This window comes from Heterodontus francisci, chromosome 19 (assembly GCF_036365525.1).
Source record: "Heterodontus francisci isolate sHetFra1 chromosome 19, sHetFra1.hap1, whole genome shotgun sequence".
Lineage (NCBI taxonomy): Eukaryota > Metazoa > Chordata > Chondrichthyes > Heterodontiformes > Heterodontidae > Heterodontus > Heterodontus francisci.
The window spans coordinates 80179450-80193799 of NC_090389.1; the positions used below are offsets into that span (position 1 = coordinate 80179450).

Genomic DNA, 14350 nt, shown 5'->3' on the forward strand with positions numbered 1-14350 from the left:
GAGGAGATTACAGAGATTGGAAGCTGGCGAAGTCATGGAGGGATTTGAAAACAAGGACAAGAAGTTTAAAATTGAGGCTTTGCTTAACCGGGAGCCAACGTAGGTCAGCAAGCACAGGGGTGATGGCCGAATGGGACTTTGTGCGAGTAAGGATACGGGCAGCCTCAGCAGTTTGGATTTCAAATTTACAGAGGGTAGAAAAAAAAAACATGGGAGACTGACCATTGCAATAGTCCAGTCTAGAGGTAACAAAGGCATGGATGAGGGTTTCAGCAACAGATGAGCTGAAATGGGGCAGAGTCGAGCAATGTTACAGAGGTGGAAATAGGCAGTCTTAGTGATGTGGTCAGATGCTCATTCTGGGTTCAAATAATACACCAAAGTTGTGAGCAGTCTGATTCAGGCTCATACAGTTGCTACAAAGAGGGATGGATTCGGTAGTTAGGGAACAGAGTTCGAGGTGGAGTCTGAAGACAATGGCTTTGGTCTTCCCAATATTTAGTTTGAGGAAATTTTTGCTTGTCCAGTACTGGATGTCGGACAAACAGTCTGACAGTCTACAGACAGTGGAGGAGTCAGGAGAGGTGGTGGTGAGATAGAGCTAGGTGCTGTTAGCATTCATGTGGAAAATGATGCTGTGTTTTTGGATCATGTTGCTGAGGGGCAGCATGTAGATGTGAAATAGGAGGGGGCCAAGGATAGATCCTTTGGAAATCCCCTTATATGTTTCCTGCAACCCCAGAAGGTTCTCCGTTTGACAGTGTCCAGCATAATTTAGTTGCAGTGCGTTTCAGTGTATGAATAGCTTGTAGAGTCTGCCAAAGGCTAAGTGTTTTGCAACGACAATGTGTCTATCAATGCCTGAGGTTATAGCTTCTCAGCAACAGGTTATTTCTTGGTTTTCCCTAGCTGTTGTGAAATGTTTCTTCAAAACCAGAACATATGTCAGCTCCCCAATGGTGGAATGTCTCTCTGTGGCAGACAGTCTCTTGGTGGCTGCCTGTCTTCAGACAAACTTGTTAGCTTTATTATGCATAATGCAAGTCTTAATGTTGCAAGAGAGGCAGGCAGAAGTGGAGCAGGGCTTCACTTATCATTTCCATGATTGCCATTGTTGCCTTTCAGGGAAATATTCACCTAGCTTGTAGTCAGCTAATTGTGACAGCTTCTTGGGTCTCTCTTTGGTACCAAATGTGGTGCTGAATCATTTGGGCAGAGCCCTAGAAACAGAGTGCTTTTGTGCATGCTCAATTGGAGGGGTGGCACAGTGGCAAAGGGGGTAACCTAATGATGTAGAAGAACTCATGAAGTGGGCCATCCTCCCCAAAATAAAATATGTTGATTCCCTATTCTGCCCACTGACGCTTAATGTGGTTCCACTGTTTTCCTTTTCAGGTTCGTTCCCATTTTTGGAATTTTTCTAGTGACATGAGGAAAATCCATGGTCAGGTTAACAGTGTGGCACATCACCATCCCTCCAGTTAAGCTTCAGATACATGTGACATTTGAGAAAGTGGAGGTTCCACACCAGGAACTGAAGGAGTGGCATGAGGACACAAATGCTCCCAATGATGCAGCCCACAGCAGGGCCTGGATTCTCCCCGTAGTTTAGTATCCTGTAGATGAACGCCTCTCCCTTGAGGTTGGTGCCCCCAGCAGCCCAGTAGATGACACTAAAGAGGATGAACGTCAAGCAATAGGCCAGGACGTGAACAAAATGGGCAAGGTGAATAGGAGCTGCAGTCATGCTCAGCTCCAGCAGTACAAGCACCGAGTTGATCACGTGCATATTGATGTTAATGGAGTCAAGGGTGACTCTCCCTGGCATATACTCAAAGCTCCAGAAGGCAATTGTGACAAAAAAGGTGATCACACAGGTTAGGTTGTGCAGAGCCCACTGTATGCAGATGGTGGGATACAGTACAGAAGAGGGTGCGTAGAATTCTGTGCGGAACTTCAGAGAAGGTGGCCCACCTTCAATTTCTGGAACTGCTTATGAAAAAGAAAACACAATGGCATAATTGAAAATACATCATCAACCAGTTTAATAGTTGCTAAGAGATGAGAATCATAGAAATCTTTTTAATTTCAACTGTGTCCCATTTACCCATTATTCCTGTATTTAACAGGAGCTACTGACCTGTATGTACATAAAGGGTAAATGAGGAAGGCTGCTGATCTACAAAGAGAGGGAGAAAGAGAAAGAGAGAGGTGGACAGAGAGAGAGCAACAAGAAAGAGAGAGACAGACAGACAGACAGAGATATAGATGAGGTTTTGGTGTCTGATTAATAATCTATTCACTATTAAATTCCTGTAATTTTAAAACTGGTGCATTGTAAGCTGTGTGAAACAGAACATAGAATTAGATAGAGTTTACAGGTCAGATAAAGGCCATTTGACCCAATAGGCCCAATGTCGCTGTTAATGCTCCACAGAGCCTCCTCCCACCCTACTTGATCTCACCCTATCAACATTTCCTTCTCTTCCTTTCTGCCTCATGTGTTTATTTAGCTTCCCCTTAAATGCAACAACACCAGTTGTTGAGTTGTTGAATAGGATGCCAGGCAAGGTCATTGAACCATACCGTCTAAATAGATCTAAGGGAATTAGGTGTGTTTCTGGAGAGAAGTGAATAAGGGATGTGGTGAGAAGGTGGGGAGTGACCTGTGAATAGGGAACTTTTTGTGGTCTGAAATGTATTTTGTTTTGGGTCAAGGTACTTTCTGGAAGAAGAACCATTGAAGGAGATGGGCTGGATACATTAGGCCAGGTAAGAATGGAACCAAACATGAGGAGACAGGGAGGAAAAATGTAATAATAATTGTTGAAACTTGTACCACAAAGCTTTAAAATTCACACAGGTATGTTTGAGCGGGACTTTATGGTAGTAAAGATGGTGAAGCTGTCAGCGTTTGCCATCATCAGACCTCTGAAACTGACAGCGACCTCTGGAATCCGCACATGTGCAGTTAAATGTGGAAATGCAGAGGTTGCTATCAGTGATTGTACGCTTCTCCATAGGATGTGCTGTTCAAGTCCTCCCAGACTGCAATCAATTAGAAATCACTGAACTAATGAAAACCTTTCCTTTGACACATAGTCTATCTGTAAAAACCCTTGATAAAGTTACACCTTATTGAACTGGGATTTTAACGGCATACTAGCTTCAGAATTTCTGCTGAACAGCCTCTCTGACCGTGATACACTAATGTGAAATGTCAAATTTCTCCATTATGATAAACAAGTTACATATTTTTAAAATAATATTTAAGAGAAGTTTGTGTATGATATTTCAGCTTCTATCTTAATCCCAGGTTCATGTTCCAATCACTTACTTTGCTCTCTGTAAAATTTTAATTAAAATGGAAAAAATCAGTGCATGTTTCTTCCTGGTTTGCTACATGAGAGAATATTCTAACTTGGCATCAACTTCACACTGACATCGAGAAAGGGAAACCCCATGTGACAGTGATCTCTAACTCTTTGTGGGCAGCTTCCTTCGAGATAAGAGGTAATCATTGTTACTTTGCCACTGACAGCGAAGACTGCATCATTTCTTTACCTGGACTGGAGCTCGAAATCTCCTCCAAAGAGGCGGTATTGATGTTCTGTGCTGATTTCTTCTGTCTAAATGCCATGTGGCAAATCAAATTTACCAAGGCCAAGTTGAAATACGTGGTTAGGATGGTATAGGTTAGGTGTGTCAGGAAGATGAACCATTTGAGGCTGTTGGTCTGAACTCCACTGCAAATGCACCAGATCAGGCTGTATGCTGCCATGAAGATTCGATAAAATAACCAGATAACCGGGTGGAGCTTCCACTGAAAGAGAGGAAAGAGCAGCATTCAGTCAGTGTGAGACAAGAGCTTCTTTAGAAGGTGGACATGTGCCATCAGAAAGGTGCGTTGTCCCATGTGGGTGATAATTGTACAGCTATGGCTAAATAAAGGAAATGAAGGTCGGTCAGGGTTTATAATGGACATCCCACTCACAAACACCTGTTTTCTGCTTGCCCTCTTCCCACATAAGTTAAAGTTGCCTCCAATGACTTTTATTTTTCAATTTTCTTTCTTCCATCTCCTAAAATTACTGACTCACATGTGGTACGGCACCATGAGGGTACATTGCCCAAGTTGTATTTCTAAGTAAGTTATTTGACAATGGTGGGTATATCACAGCTGAGCTTGAGCCAGGCCTCACCTCCATCCCCACACACAAACACACACAACACACATTCCAGTACAGTCTACTGGACAGTAAACAGGAATGGGAACTATGACAGGTTCTTATTTCCCTCTTTCTAGCTGAAGTCAGTTGTAAACCCCTCCACTGACACCATAGCTGTGCTGAGTTAACTCAAGACAGACAGGCATTCAAATTGGGGAACTTCACTCATCTTGTGCATTCCAGAGCTGAGCTTCTGACTCATATCCTCTTCCATCTTCATAACATTGCCCATCTCTGCCTCTATCTCAACCCATCTGGTGCGAAGATCTTCAATCAGTGCCTTAGTTACTTCCAGCCTCGACAATCATCTGGCCACTTACACATCCTCCATCCTCTGGAAACTTCAGCGCATCCAAAACTCTGCCGCTCATAATCCTAACCTCTCGTCTCTCACCCTGTCTTCACTGACTCATATTGGTTCCCAGTCCCCCAACGTCAGACATTTAAAGTTGTTATTCTTGTATTTAGATTGGTTTAATCTTGTCCCATCCTATCTGCAACCTTTTGCATGCATACAGCTCTATCTTCCTGGATTATCCATTCTTCTGACTTCAGCTTTGTGCATCCATCTTACATTTGCTCCACCATTGACAGCCAGCCCTTCAGTAACCTACAGTTAATACAATGCCTCAGAATATACATAGATTCAGTCTCGGGATGTGGGTAACAGTGGCAAGGCCACATTTATTACCCATCACTAATTGCCCTGCAACGGTGGTGGTGCGTCCTGGTTTGATACAACTGGAGGGCAGGCCACTTCAAGAGCAGTGAAGAGTCAACCATGTCGGTGTGTGACTGGAGTCACCAATAAACCAGAGTGAGGACAGGAGATTTCCTTCTATAAAGGGCATTAGTGAACCAGTTGGGCTTTTACAATAATCCAACAGCTTCATGGTCACTCTTACTGATACCAGTTTTTTTATTTCCAGATTTTTATTTGTCCAATGCAGGATTTGAACTTGTGTTCTTCTGGATTATTAGTCCAGTAACATAACCACTGCACGAACAATATTGGACACTCCAGCCTACTGAGCCATGGCATAGTGGGATATGGGTCTCCATTGCAAGTCACCACGTGCCGGGCTATAGAGTGCTCTTGTTTTAGGTGCTACATGGCAATATAAGTCTTGAAAATGGGATTTGAGAAAGCATGGGCACATTTCCGATGGGAAGTGGGTCCGATGCCACCTTGGTAAAGAAGTTTGAGGGTGTTTGGCTGACAATCACTGACAACACACAGAACAAGGAGATGTGAATCAGTGTACAATGTTGATTTGAAGCCACTATGAATACCACAGTCCAACAACTGCCCCGTCTTAACTTTGCACAGCTGAACACAGCATTAAACGGAATGAAGGATGCTCCCCTCCCCCCCATCCACCAATGATATTTAAAGGGATCATGAAGTATTTACAGGTTGGGTGCTGGATTATTTCTTCTGGTTGCTGGTGCAATTGTTTGTGTTTTTGAAGGTTTCCTGTACTCGGCTAAACTTTGCCGACTCGACAGGGAGTGGTCTGGCTGGTCTTGCGGTACTTTTATAGTCATGTAAAATATTATGCTGAAAGAGGTTGCTTCCAGATGGTGGTCTGGTAGGGCTTCCTCTGTGAAATGAACTTGATTGGGAGAATGAAGAGAGGCCATGCAGAGCAGGATAAGCTGCTAGAAGAGGGAGGAGGAGGAGGAGAAGCAGGAGGTAATACCTACCAAGGATCTTCAAGAAGCAATTCTCCGACTTGAGTCTCAGTGAGGAACAATGTGTGAACCATCTTCAGTAAGGACATTGAAATCTGCCACCTGCTGCAGCCACAACTGCAACCTCAGAGCAGGGCAAGGACCGCATTGCCAGTGGCTGTGAAGGTGACCATGGCGATGAACCTTTATACGTCTGGCTCCTTTCAGGCTGGAGCTGGCATCTCGCAGTTTACCATCCACTGTTCCGTAAGGGAGGTTGCTGAGCTTCTCTATTCAATGAGAGCTAACTACTGGTACATATGAACATGTCAAAAGGAGTAGGCCATTTGGTCCCTCGAGCCTGCTCTGCCATTCAACTAAATCATGGCTGATCTTCTGCCTCAATGGTATTTTCCTGTATTATCCCTATATCCCTTGATATCTTTAATATTTCATTTTCTCCTGCCAGAGACAAACAGGTGGAGTGAGCACCTGGCTTCGCTAGGACTGCAGTTTTCCCCATGTTGGGTGGTGCCATTAACTGCACATATGTGACTTTGCGGCACCACATGTCATCTCTACCCTATATCGGAGCCGAAAGTGATTCCACTTCCTCAATGTTCAGCTGGTGTGTGACCATAGGCAGTGAAGCAATGCCCGGAATCCTGGCAGCAGTCATGGTGCCTTCAGTCTGTGGCAGTCCGCTGTGCCAGCTGCATTTCAGCCGCCATGGCAAACCATGGGGTGGCTACTGGGCGAAAAGGGCTATCCGCTGGTGACATGGCTGATGACTCTGGTGCTCAACCCACACACACGTGTGCAGGGTGCACACAATGCAAGTCATGCTGCCACACAAAATGTGTGAGAGCATACCATTGGCATGTTGAAACACGCTTCCACCATCTGGACTGTTCTGGAGGAGCCCGGCAGTACTTGGCAGAGGGGGTGTCAGGATTTTTGACGGTCTGCTGCATTCTGCACAACCTTGCCACCATTAGGGGCAGCCCTTGCCATTACCTATACGGCGAGCAACTAAACAGCAGGAGCATGAGGAGGAGGAGGAGGAGGCAGAGGAAGTGGAAGAGGCAGGGAGGAGGCAACCTAGACAGCCCCTTGCTGCTGGGCTGACCGTGAAGCACTCATCTGAATGGGATACCAGTAATGCACCCCCAATTTATCATTCACCACCAGCCCTACACTTTACAATCCCTCTGTCACTCACCATCACAGCATCCACTTGGCCACAGCACAAAGGTAAAGGTCACCACAAAATAAACCAAATTTATAGATGGGATCATGCCATAATCCATACAAAAGTCAACTAATCACCCATGTGCATTCCAGTAGTAAAAACAAGAAATGCTGGATTCACTCAGCAGGTCTGGCAGCATCTGTGGAAAGAGAAGCAGAGTTAACGTTTCGGGTCAGTGACCCTTCTTCGGAACTGGTATTCCAGTAGTGCCTGTCTTGCTTCTACTAGTGTTCCTACACGGTGCTACCCCAGTGGCTGCAGCATGATTGGTTAAAGGCTGTCAAGTTTCAGAGCAGGAGGGTGCAGATGGCCTTGGAGGGTGACCTCAAGTAGCTCTGGGCCTAGAAGGTTCATACTCCATGGATCCACTGCCACTCTCCTGGCACCTCGGTAATCCTGGTAATCTGTTGGAGCACAGATTGTTGGACTGCTGTGACACCCTGCAAGCCCATTTTTACACTGTAATCCACAGCCATGCTGGCAGTGGTCTGAGCTTGCTTGTACTGCAGTGGAGGCTGTGATATCAACCAGCAGATGCTACATTATGGTTGGATTCACAAGTGTGCGAATGGAGTTGGTCACCACTTCCATGCTGGAAAGGATGGGCTCCAAGCTCTAAGCAAAGCCCTGTGCCAAGTTGGTGCTGGACTCTTTCACGCTCCTTCGCATTGAAGGCAGTCTTTCTGGCAGACATCCCAATGCAGCAGGTATTTAGTCGTGCTACCCATCAGTGTTCTTCAATAGGCTGTCCCATCGAAGTGCTGAACTGAGTCCTTGCAGCAGAACCTGTGTGCGACCTCACAATTTGGTGACTTAGCACATGCACTATCCCTGTCCTGGCTGCAGCCCGCTCATGCTTGGTGTTTCAGCACATGCAGATCCTGTCTTTAATATATCCCCTAGGATATGTGCAGTATCAGTATATGAGCTTGTCCCTGTGAATGTGAAATTAAGTGACTGTGCTGTGTCTTCTTCATCACTCTCCCCTTGCTGTTCCTCCATTGCCTGGTCAGGTTGCACCTCTTGGGTATCGGAAAGGAGTAAGACACAAGGGTCAGGTTGTGGGACAGGGAGAGGGGGATGGTAAGAGGTGCATGCTGACACCATCTACAGCTTATAAATCAGAAGAGAGTGTGGGATGAGGGGGGAGTGGGATGTGAGAAGGAGGGTTAGGTATGAGGATATTGCTATCTTCAATAGGTTCAGCCCCGCCGATGGTAACGGCCTCAACAATGGACACCCCAATAATAGCTACCACTGTCTCCTCTATGGGGGTTAGGAGATGCAGGCGCACCTGTCTCCCTGCAGTTAGCTCCTGCTACCTCTGGTTGTGTGCCACCTCGTCCTGCAAGAGGGAGGGAAGTGTGTCAGTGAGTGTTGTGCAATCTGTGTGGGTGATGTGGCTGTCATGTTTGAAAAGCTGGCGGTGTGTACAAGCTGTGAGATGTGGGCATGAGGCTTGCAGCAATGCTAAGGGTATGAGGGTGAGGTGAAGCGATCAATGTGAGCAATGGGTCCTGATTGATAGAGATTGTTAGTAGGTGAGTGATGGGGGCGTGATGAATTGAGCAGTGGCTGAGGCTAGTGGTGCAGTTAGTGGGAGATGACATTTGAAGATGCATTCACTGACCTTGACCACTCGTGTGAGATCATTGAACTTCTTGTAGCACTGCATCCAAGTCCTCAGGGCTTGACTCCTGACATTGGCCTCCGTGCCTATTAGCTCCCACTTTAAGCATGTGGAAGGCCTCCTGCCCCTGCAGATACAGGATATCTCTCGTCCTTTCCACCTCCTCCACCAAACCTGCCAGTACAGCATCCGAAAGCCTTGAAGCCTGTGATTTCCCATGTTGTGCCATACTTCACTGTTTCCCAGCTCAGAGTCACTACCTGCACAACTGTCAGCACCTGCCCCAGCCACAATGCACCTTCCTTTTAAGAGGGGCAGGCTTGCTTTAAGCAGAGCAGGCTAGCTTTAAGTGGTGGTAGCAAGTAACGATATCAGGCTGGTGTGAGCAGCCAGTGAACAGCACTGGCTGGACACAGAAATCATTCAACTGAGCAGGCAGCTCTAAGTTAGTGTGCTGCCTATGTTCTATTGAATGGGCGTGAGTTAATCGTGCATCGTGATCCCTGTGCCCATTTTTGGGTGCTATTCAATTGAGCTCCTATTGCATCTCTTTCTAGTACTGTCCTGAAGGCTGATCAATTCAAAACTACCCTCGTCTCCTTTCAGATGAAAAGATTTGCAAAAAGTGGAAACAGTTATAATCTCCAGATGAATCATATCTTCAGCTGCTTACTGCTCAAACTACTGAAACATATCTTCTGTCTTACCTGTGACTGAAGAATTAATTGTGGAAGTCTGGCCTTCAGAGAACACTTTTCCATAGTGAACTCCTGCCTAAGGTGCTTGATCCAAGACGTTCCCATTTTTTTTAACAGCCGGAATATACTTCAACGCTCTCACTGAGTCCTGGCATCAGCCTACCCCGTATTTATATAGAAGCATTTGATTCTGGTAGTTGGAACTCGTTAAGAATGACTCAGTACTGATATCATTGCAAGTTATGCTGGCAGTCGCACGACTCTTCTCTTCCCCTCAGCAGCACCCACCCACCCCTCCCCACAACCCTCCCAGCAAAAAAATAACAGCTTTCAACCTCAAGCTATATGTGAAGTAGCAGCGACTGTGAAACAGCAGAAACTTCCCCAGATGTGTATCAGGGACTTTGGAATCTCACTGAACAACTTTCTCCATCAAGTCCCATATTACTAATCTTGAAAACCGAAGCCAAGATCATCTCATTGCGCAAATATGGACGTCTTACTTTCCCCCCTCCCCACCCCCAACAATCCAGCCGCCATTTGCTATAAAGAAACCACATTAATAGGGAGCTTTGTCTTAAATAAGTTGGACTGCACTGTTAAAGTGTGTGCCAGTATCTGAAAACCCTACAGGATGAATTAACCCCAGTACAGGACTTGACTGCCAGGCTTGCACTTATGATGCAAAATGGACTACACAGTGCCAGAAATATTTTTTTCTTTCTTAAAGCTGAGAATCTCTCAGTCAGATCCCTTTTAAAGGGAGAATGATCGCAGCAGGATTTATTTTCAAAGGGGGAGGGGATCAAGCCATTGTGAGTTTTTTTTAAAAGAGGGAGCCTTTCTATGAAGACCCCTTTCAAAACATTAACCATTTGCAAGAAATTCTGAATAGCTTTACTGACATTTTTTCCCCTTGTCTTTCTACCTTTTTCAACTACCCTCCCCCCTCTGTCTGGTCTGGCTATTTGTGGGTTTTTAAAAATATCAAAAGTCAATCTCCAAGCAGCAGGTCTCTCTCTTCCTTTGTGGTTTAGTTAGTAGCATTCTGTAGTCAGAAGGTGTGGGTTCAGGTCCCACCACTGGACTTGAGCACAGCAATCTAAGCTGACACTCTGGTGCAGTACTGAGGGAGTGCTGCACTGTCCGAGGTTCCTTCTTTCAGATGCAATGTAAAACTGAGCATTATCTGCTTCTCAGGTGGGCATATAAAAAAAAAAATTCCAAGTAGAAGAAGAATAGGGGAATTATTTCTGGCATCCTGGCCAAAATTTATCCCTCAACTAACAACGCAAAACAGATTATCTGGTTATTGACGCATTGCTGTTTGTGGGAGCTTGCTGTGTGCAAATAGCTACTGTGCTTTCTACATTACTATAGTGACTACACTTCATAAAGTACTTAATTGGCTATAAAGTGCTTTGGGATATCCAATGGTTGTGAAAGGTGCTATATAAACACAAGTCTTTCTTTCCTTTTTACAAAAAACGAATGAGAATGTTCCAGAATCAGGACGACTTAAAACCACTGGTTATCAAAAAGACTAGGTTAAGATAACCTAATGAAGGAACATTCCAAAATGATGAAAGATGCTGAGTAATTCATAAATATCTTGGCGAGCTCACAATGAGGTCACCAAGGTGGCTAATGATAAAGGCCCAGGAAGAATGGGCAAAGCTGAAAGAACGCTAGCACCGAACATTAATAGGCTTTACTTTTTAATCTAATTGGATGCATCTTGCAGGGCCCTTTGATTGTGGCATGTTGTTCTTTTAACATTATGAATGATATGTCACATGATACTCATTAACCACACGTAGCGCCTATCATGACACAGATGTTAATAATGTACTTTCATTATAGCCTGCTATACTCTCAGCACTACATGAACTGCTATGCCTGTGCTGGTATGCCTGTGCTGGGACGAGGGAGCAGTACCCCAGGACATGCGTGATGCCAATATCATCACCCTCTATAAAAACAAAGGTGACCGCGGTGACTGCAACAACTAGCTCAGCAAAGTGGGGAAAGTCTTTGCTCGAGTCGCTCTAAACAGGCTCCAGAAGCTGGCCGAGCGCGTCTACCCTGAGGCACAGTGTGGCTTTCGTGCAGAGAGATCAACCGTTGACATGCTGTTCTCCCTTCGTCAGATACAGGAGAAATGCCGTGAACAACAGATGCCCCTCTACATTGCTTTCATTGATCTCACCAAAGCCTTTGACCTCGTCAGCAGACGTGGTCTCTTCAGATTACTAGAAAAGATTGGATGCCCACCAAAGCTACTAAGTATCATCACCTCATTCCATGACAATATGAAAGGCACAATTCAACATGGTGGCTCCTCATCAGAGCCCTTTCCTATCTTGAGTGGCATGAAACAGGGCTGTGTTCTCGCACCCACACTTTTTGGGATTTTCTTCTCTCTGCTGCTTTCACATGCGTTCAAGTCCTTTGAAGAAGGAATTTTCCTCCACACAAGATCAGGGGGCAGGTTGTTCAACCTTGCCCGTCTAAGAGCGAAGTCCAAAGTACGGAAAGTCCTCATCAGGGAACTCCTCTTTGCTGACGATGCTGCTTTAACATCTCACACTGAAGAGTGCCTGCAGAGTCTCATCGACAGGTTTGCGGCTGCCTGCAATGAATTTGGCCTAACCATCAGCCTCAAGAAAACGAAGATCATGGGGCAGGACGTCAGAAATGCTCCATCCATCAATATTGGTGACCACGCTCTGGAAGTGGTTCAAGAGTTCACCTACCTAGGCTCAACTATCACCAGTAACCAGTCTCTCGATGCAGAAATCAACAAGCGCGTGGGAAAGGCTTCCACTGCTATGTCCAGACTGGCCAAGAGAGTGTGGGAAAATGGTGCACTGACACGGAACACAAAAGTCCGAGTGTATCAGGCCTATGTCCTCAGTACCTTGCTCTATGGCAGCGAGGCCTGGACAACGTATGTCAGCCAAGAGCGACGTCTCAATTCATTCCATCTTCGCTGCCTCCGGAGAATACTTGGCATCAGGTGGCAGGACCGTATCTCCAACACAGAAGTCCTCGAGGCGGCCAACATCCCCAGCTTGTACACACTACTGAGTCAGCGGCGCTTGAGATGGCTTGGCCATGTGGGCCGCATGGAAGATGGCAGGATCCCCAAAGACACATTGTACAGCGAGCTCGCCACTGGTATCAGACCCACTGGCCGTCCATGTCTCCGCTTTAAAGACGTCTGCAAACGCGACACGAAATCCTGTGACATTGATCACAAGTCGTGGGAGTCAGTTGCCAGCGTTCGCCAGAGCTGGCGGGCAGCCATAAAGACGGGGCTAAAGTGTGGCGAGTGTGACTTAGTAGTTGGCAGGAAAAAAGACAGAGGCGCAAGGGGAGAGCCAACTGTGTAACAGCCCTGACAAACAAATTTCTCTGCAGCACCTGTGGAAGAGCCTGTCACTCTAGAATTGGCCTTTATAGCCACTCCAGCCACTGCTCCACAAACCACTGACCACCTCCAGGTGCTTATCCATTGTCTCTCAAGATAAGGAGGCCAAAGAAGAAGAAGAAGTTACTGCTGCTACTCAGCACATAGCTTTAACACTTTGTGCTTAGTGCAAGGTTTTTTTTCCTTTTATTCCCACTCCAGGGCTTGCGCACAAAAATCTAGGCTGACACTCCAGTGCAATACTGAGAGAGCACTGCCCTGTCAGGGTGTCGTCTTTCAGATGAGACATTAAACAGAGGCCCCATCTGCTTGCTCGGGTGGATTTAAAAAATCCCAAGGCACTACTTCAGAGAAGAGTAGGGGGATTATCTCCAATGCCCTGGCCAATATTTAGCCCTCAATCAACATCACAAAAAAACAGATTATCTGATCATTATCACATTGCTGTTTGTTGTGTGTACACTAGCTGCTGTGTTTCTGATATTACAACACTGACTACACTTCAAAAAGTACGTCATTGGCTGTAAAGCGCTTTGAGACATCTGGTAGTTGTGAAAAGTACTATATAAATGCAAGTCTTTCTTCTGTTCTTTCATGGGATGTGAGCATCTATGGCAGGGCCAGCATTTGTTGGCAATCCCTAATTGCCTTTGAAAAGGTTAAGTAATTTATATTTATTGTAGTGAATGCAATTTCTATTCATCATATTTACAATGATTCTTTATATAGATTTAATAATCATTGTGGGCAGCTTCGAGAAATCATTTGCTAAAATCCCTCTGTCATTGCATTGTAGTGCAAGTTACTGACACCGGTCTGTGTGATCGTCTGAAGAGTGTTGTGCTTTTAAGATCTCAGTATGGTAGTGAGTTAAGTACTAGGATGTAGTCATGTGACTACAAGCCAGCATCTCTCTGTAACTCTAACACCCAGATGAAGGTTCTGTAAATAGTTTGCTCTGTATTGTACATACTAGTTTAGCTGTTAATAAACCTGTTAGAGATCTGCAGCAAACTATACTCCACGCATCTCTTTTACGTTGCATCAAACAACATAAAGAACACATTACAACTGGTATAAATCATATTTAGCCAGAAATGTGGTGGATTTTTGATGAAACATTAATTGATTAATGTTGGAAATATTAAAGATTGCTTCATGTGTAATCTATCTTTGCTCACATATTACACAATGAAAGTGCAAAAAAGTATCCGTATTTATTTAAGCCAGATCAGTTTCCTAACCATTGCTTTATTTGGAGTTTTAGTTTGGATTCAATTCAAGGTGGAAAGTACTGACTTATGGACTAAGTGCCACCAGATCCAGTTAAATGCTATAGTTAGTAGGCAAATTATTTCAACAATATCTTTACGCAAGAGATAGATGGCAAGACTACAACAACACAAAAGCAAAATACTGCAGTGCTGTAAATCT

The 14350-nt window shown here is 45.2% G+C and overlaps 1 protein-coding gene across 1 annotated transcript; it reads right to left on the reverse strand.

Moving 5' to 3' along the window:
- Positions 1 to 1182: 1182 nt before the first annotated feature.
- Positions 1183 to 9672, reverse strand: LOC137380245 (protein rolling stone). The gene is made up of 3 exons (XM_068052093.1): positions 9493 to 9672; positions 3565 to 3823; positions 1183 to 1989 (listed from the first exon to the last, which is right to left on the reverse strand). The coding sequence occupies exons 1-3, from the start codon at positions 9586 to 9588 to the stop codon at positions 1451 to 1453; spliced, it is 894 nt and encodes a 297-aa protein (XP_067908194.1). The 5' UTR covers positions 9589 to 9672; the 3' UTR covers positions 1183 to 1450.
- Positions 9673 to 14350: the final 4678 nt, after the last annotated feature.

Coding starts and splice junctions, on each gene's coding strand:
- LOC137380245 (XM_068052093.1), bottom strand. CDS start 9,588: ATGGGAACGTCTTGGATCAAGCACCTTAGGCAGGAGTTCACTATGGAA. Junction 3,824..9,492: donor AATTAATTCTTCAGTCACAG/GTAAGACAGAAG, acceptor CCTCTCTTTCAG/TGGAAGCTCCACCCGGTTAT. Junction 1,990..3,564: donor GATTTCGAGCTCCAGTCCAG/GTAAAGAAATGA, acceptor TTTCATAAGCAG/TTCCAGAAATTGAAGGTGGG.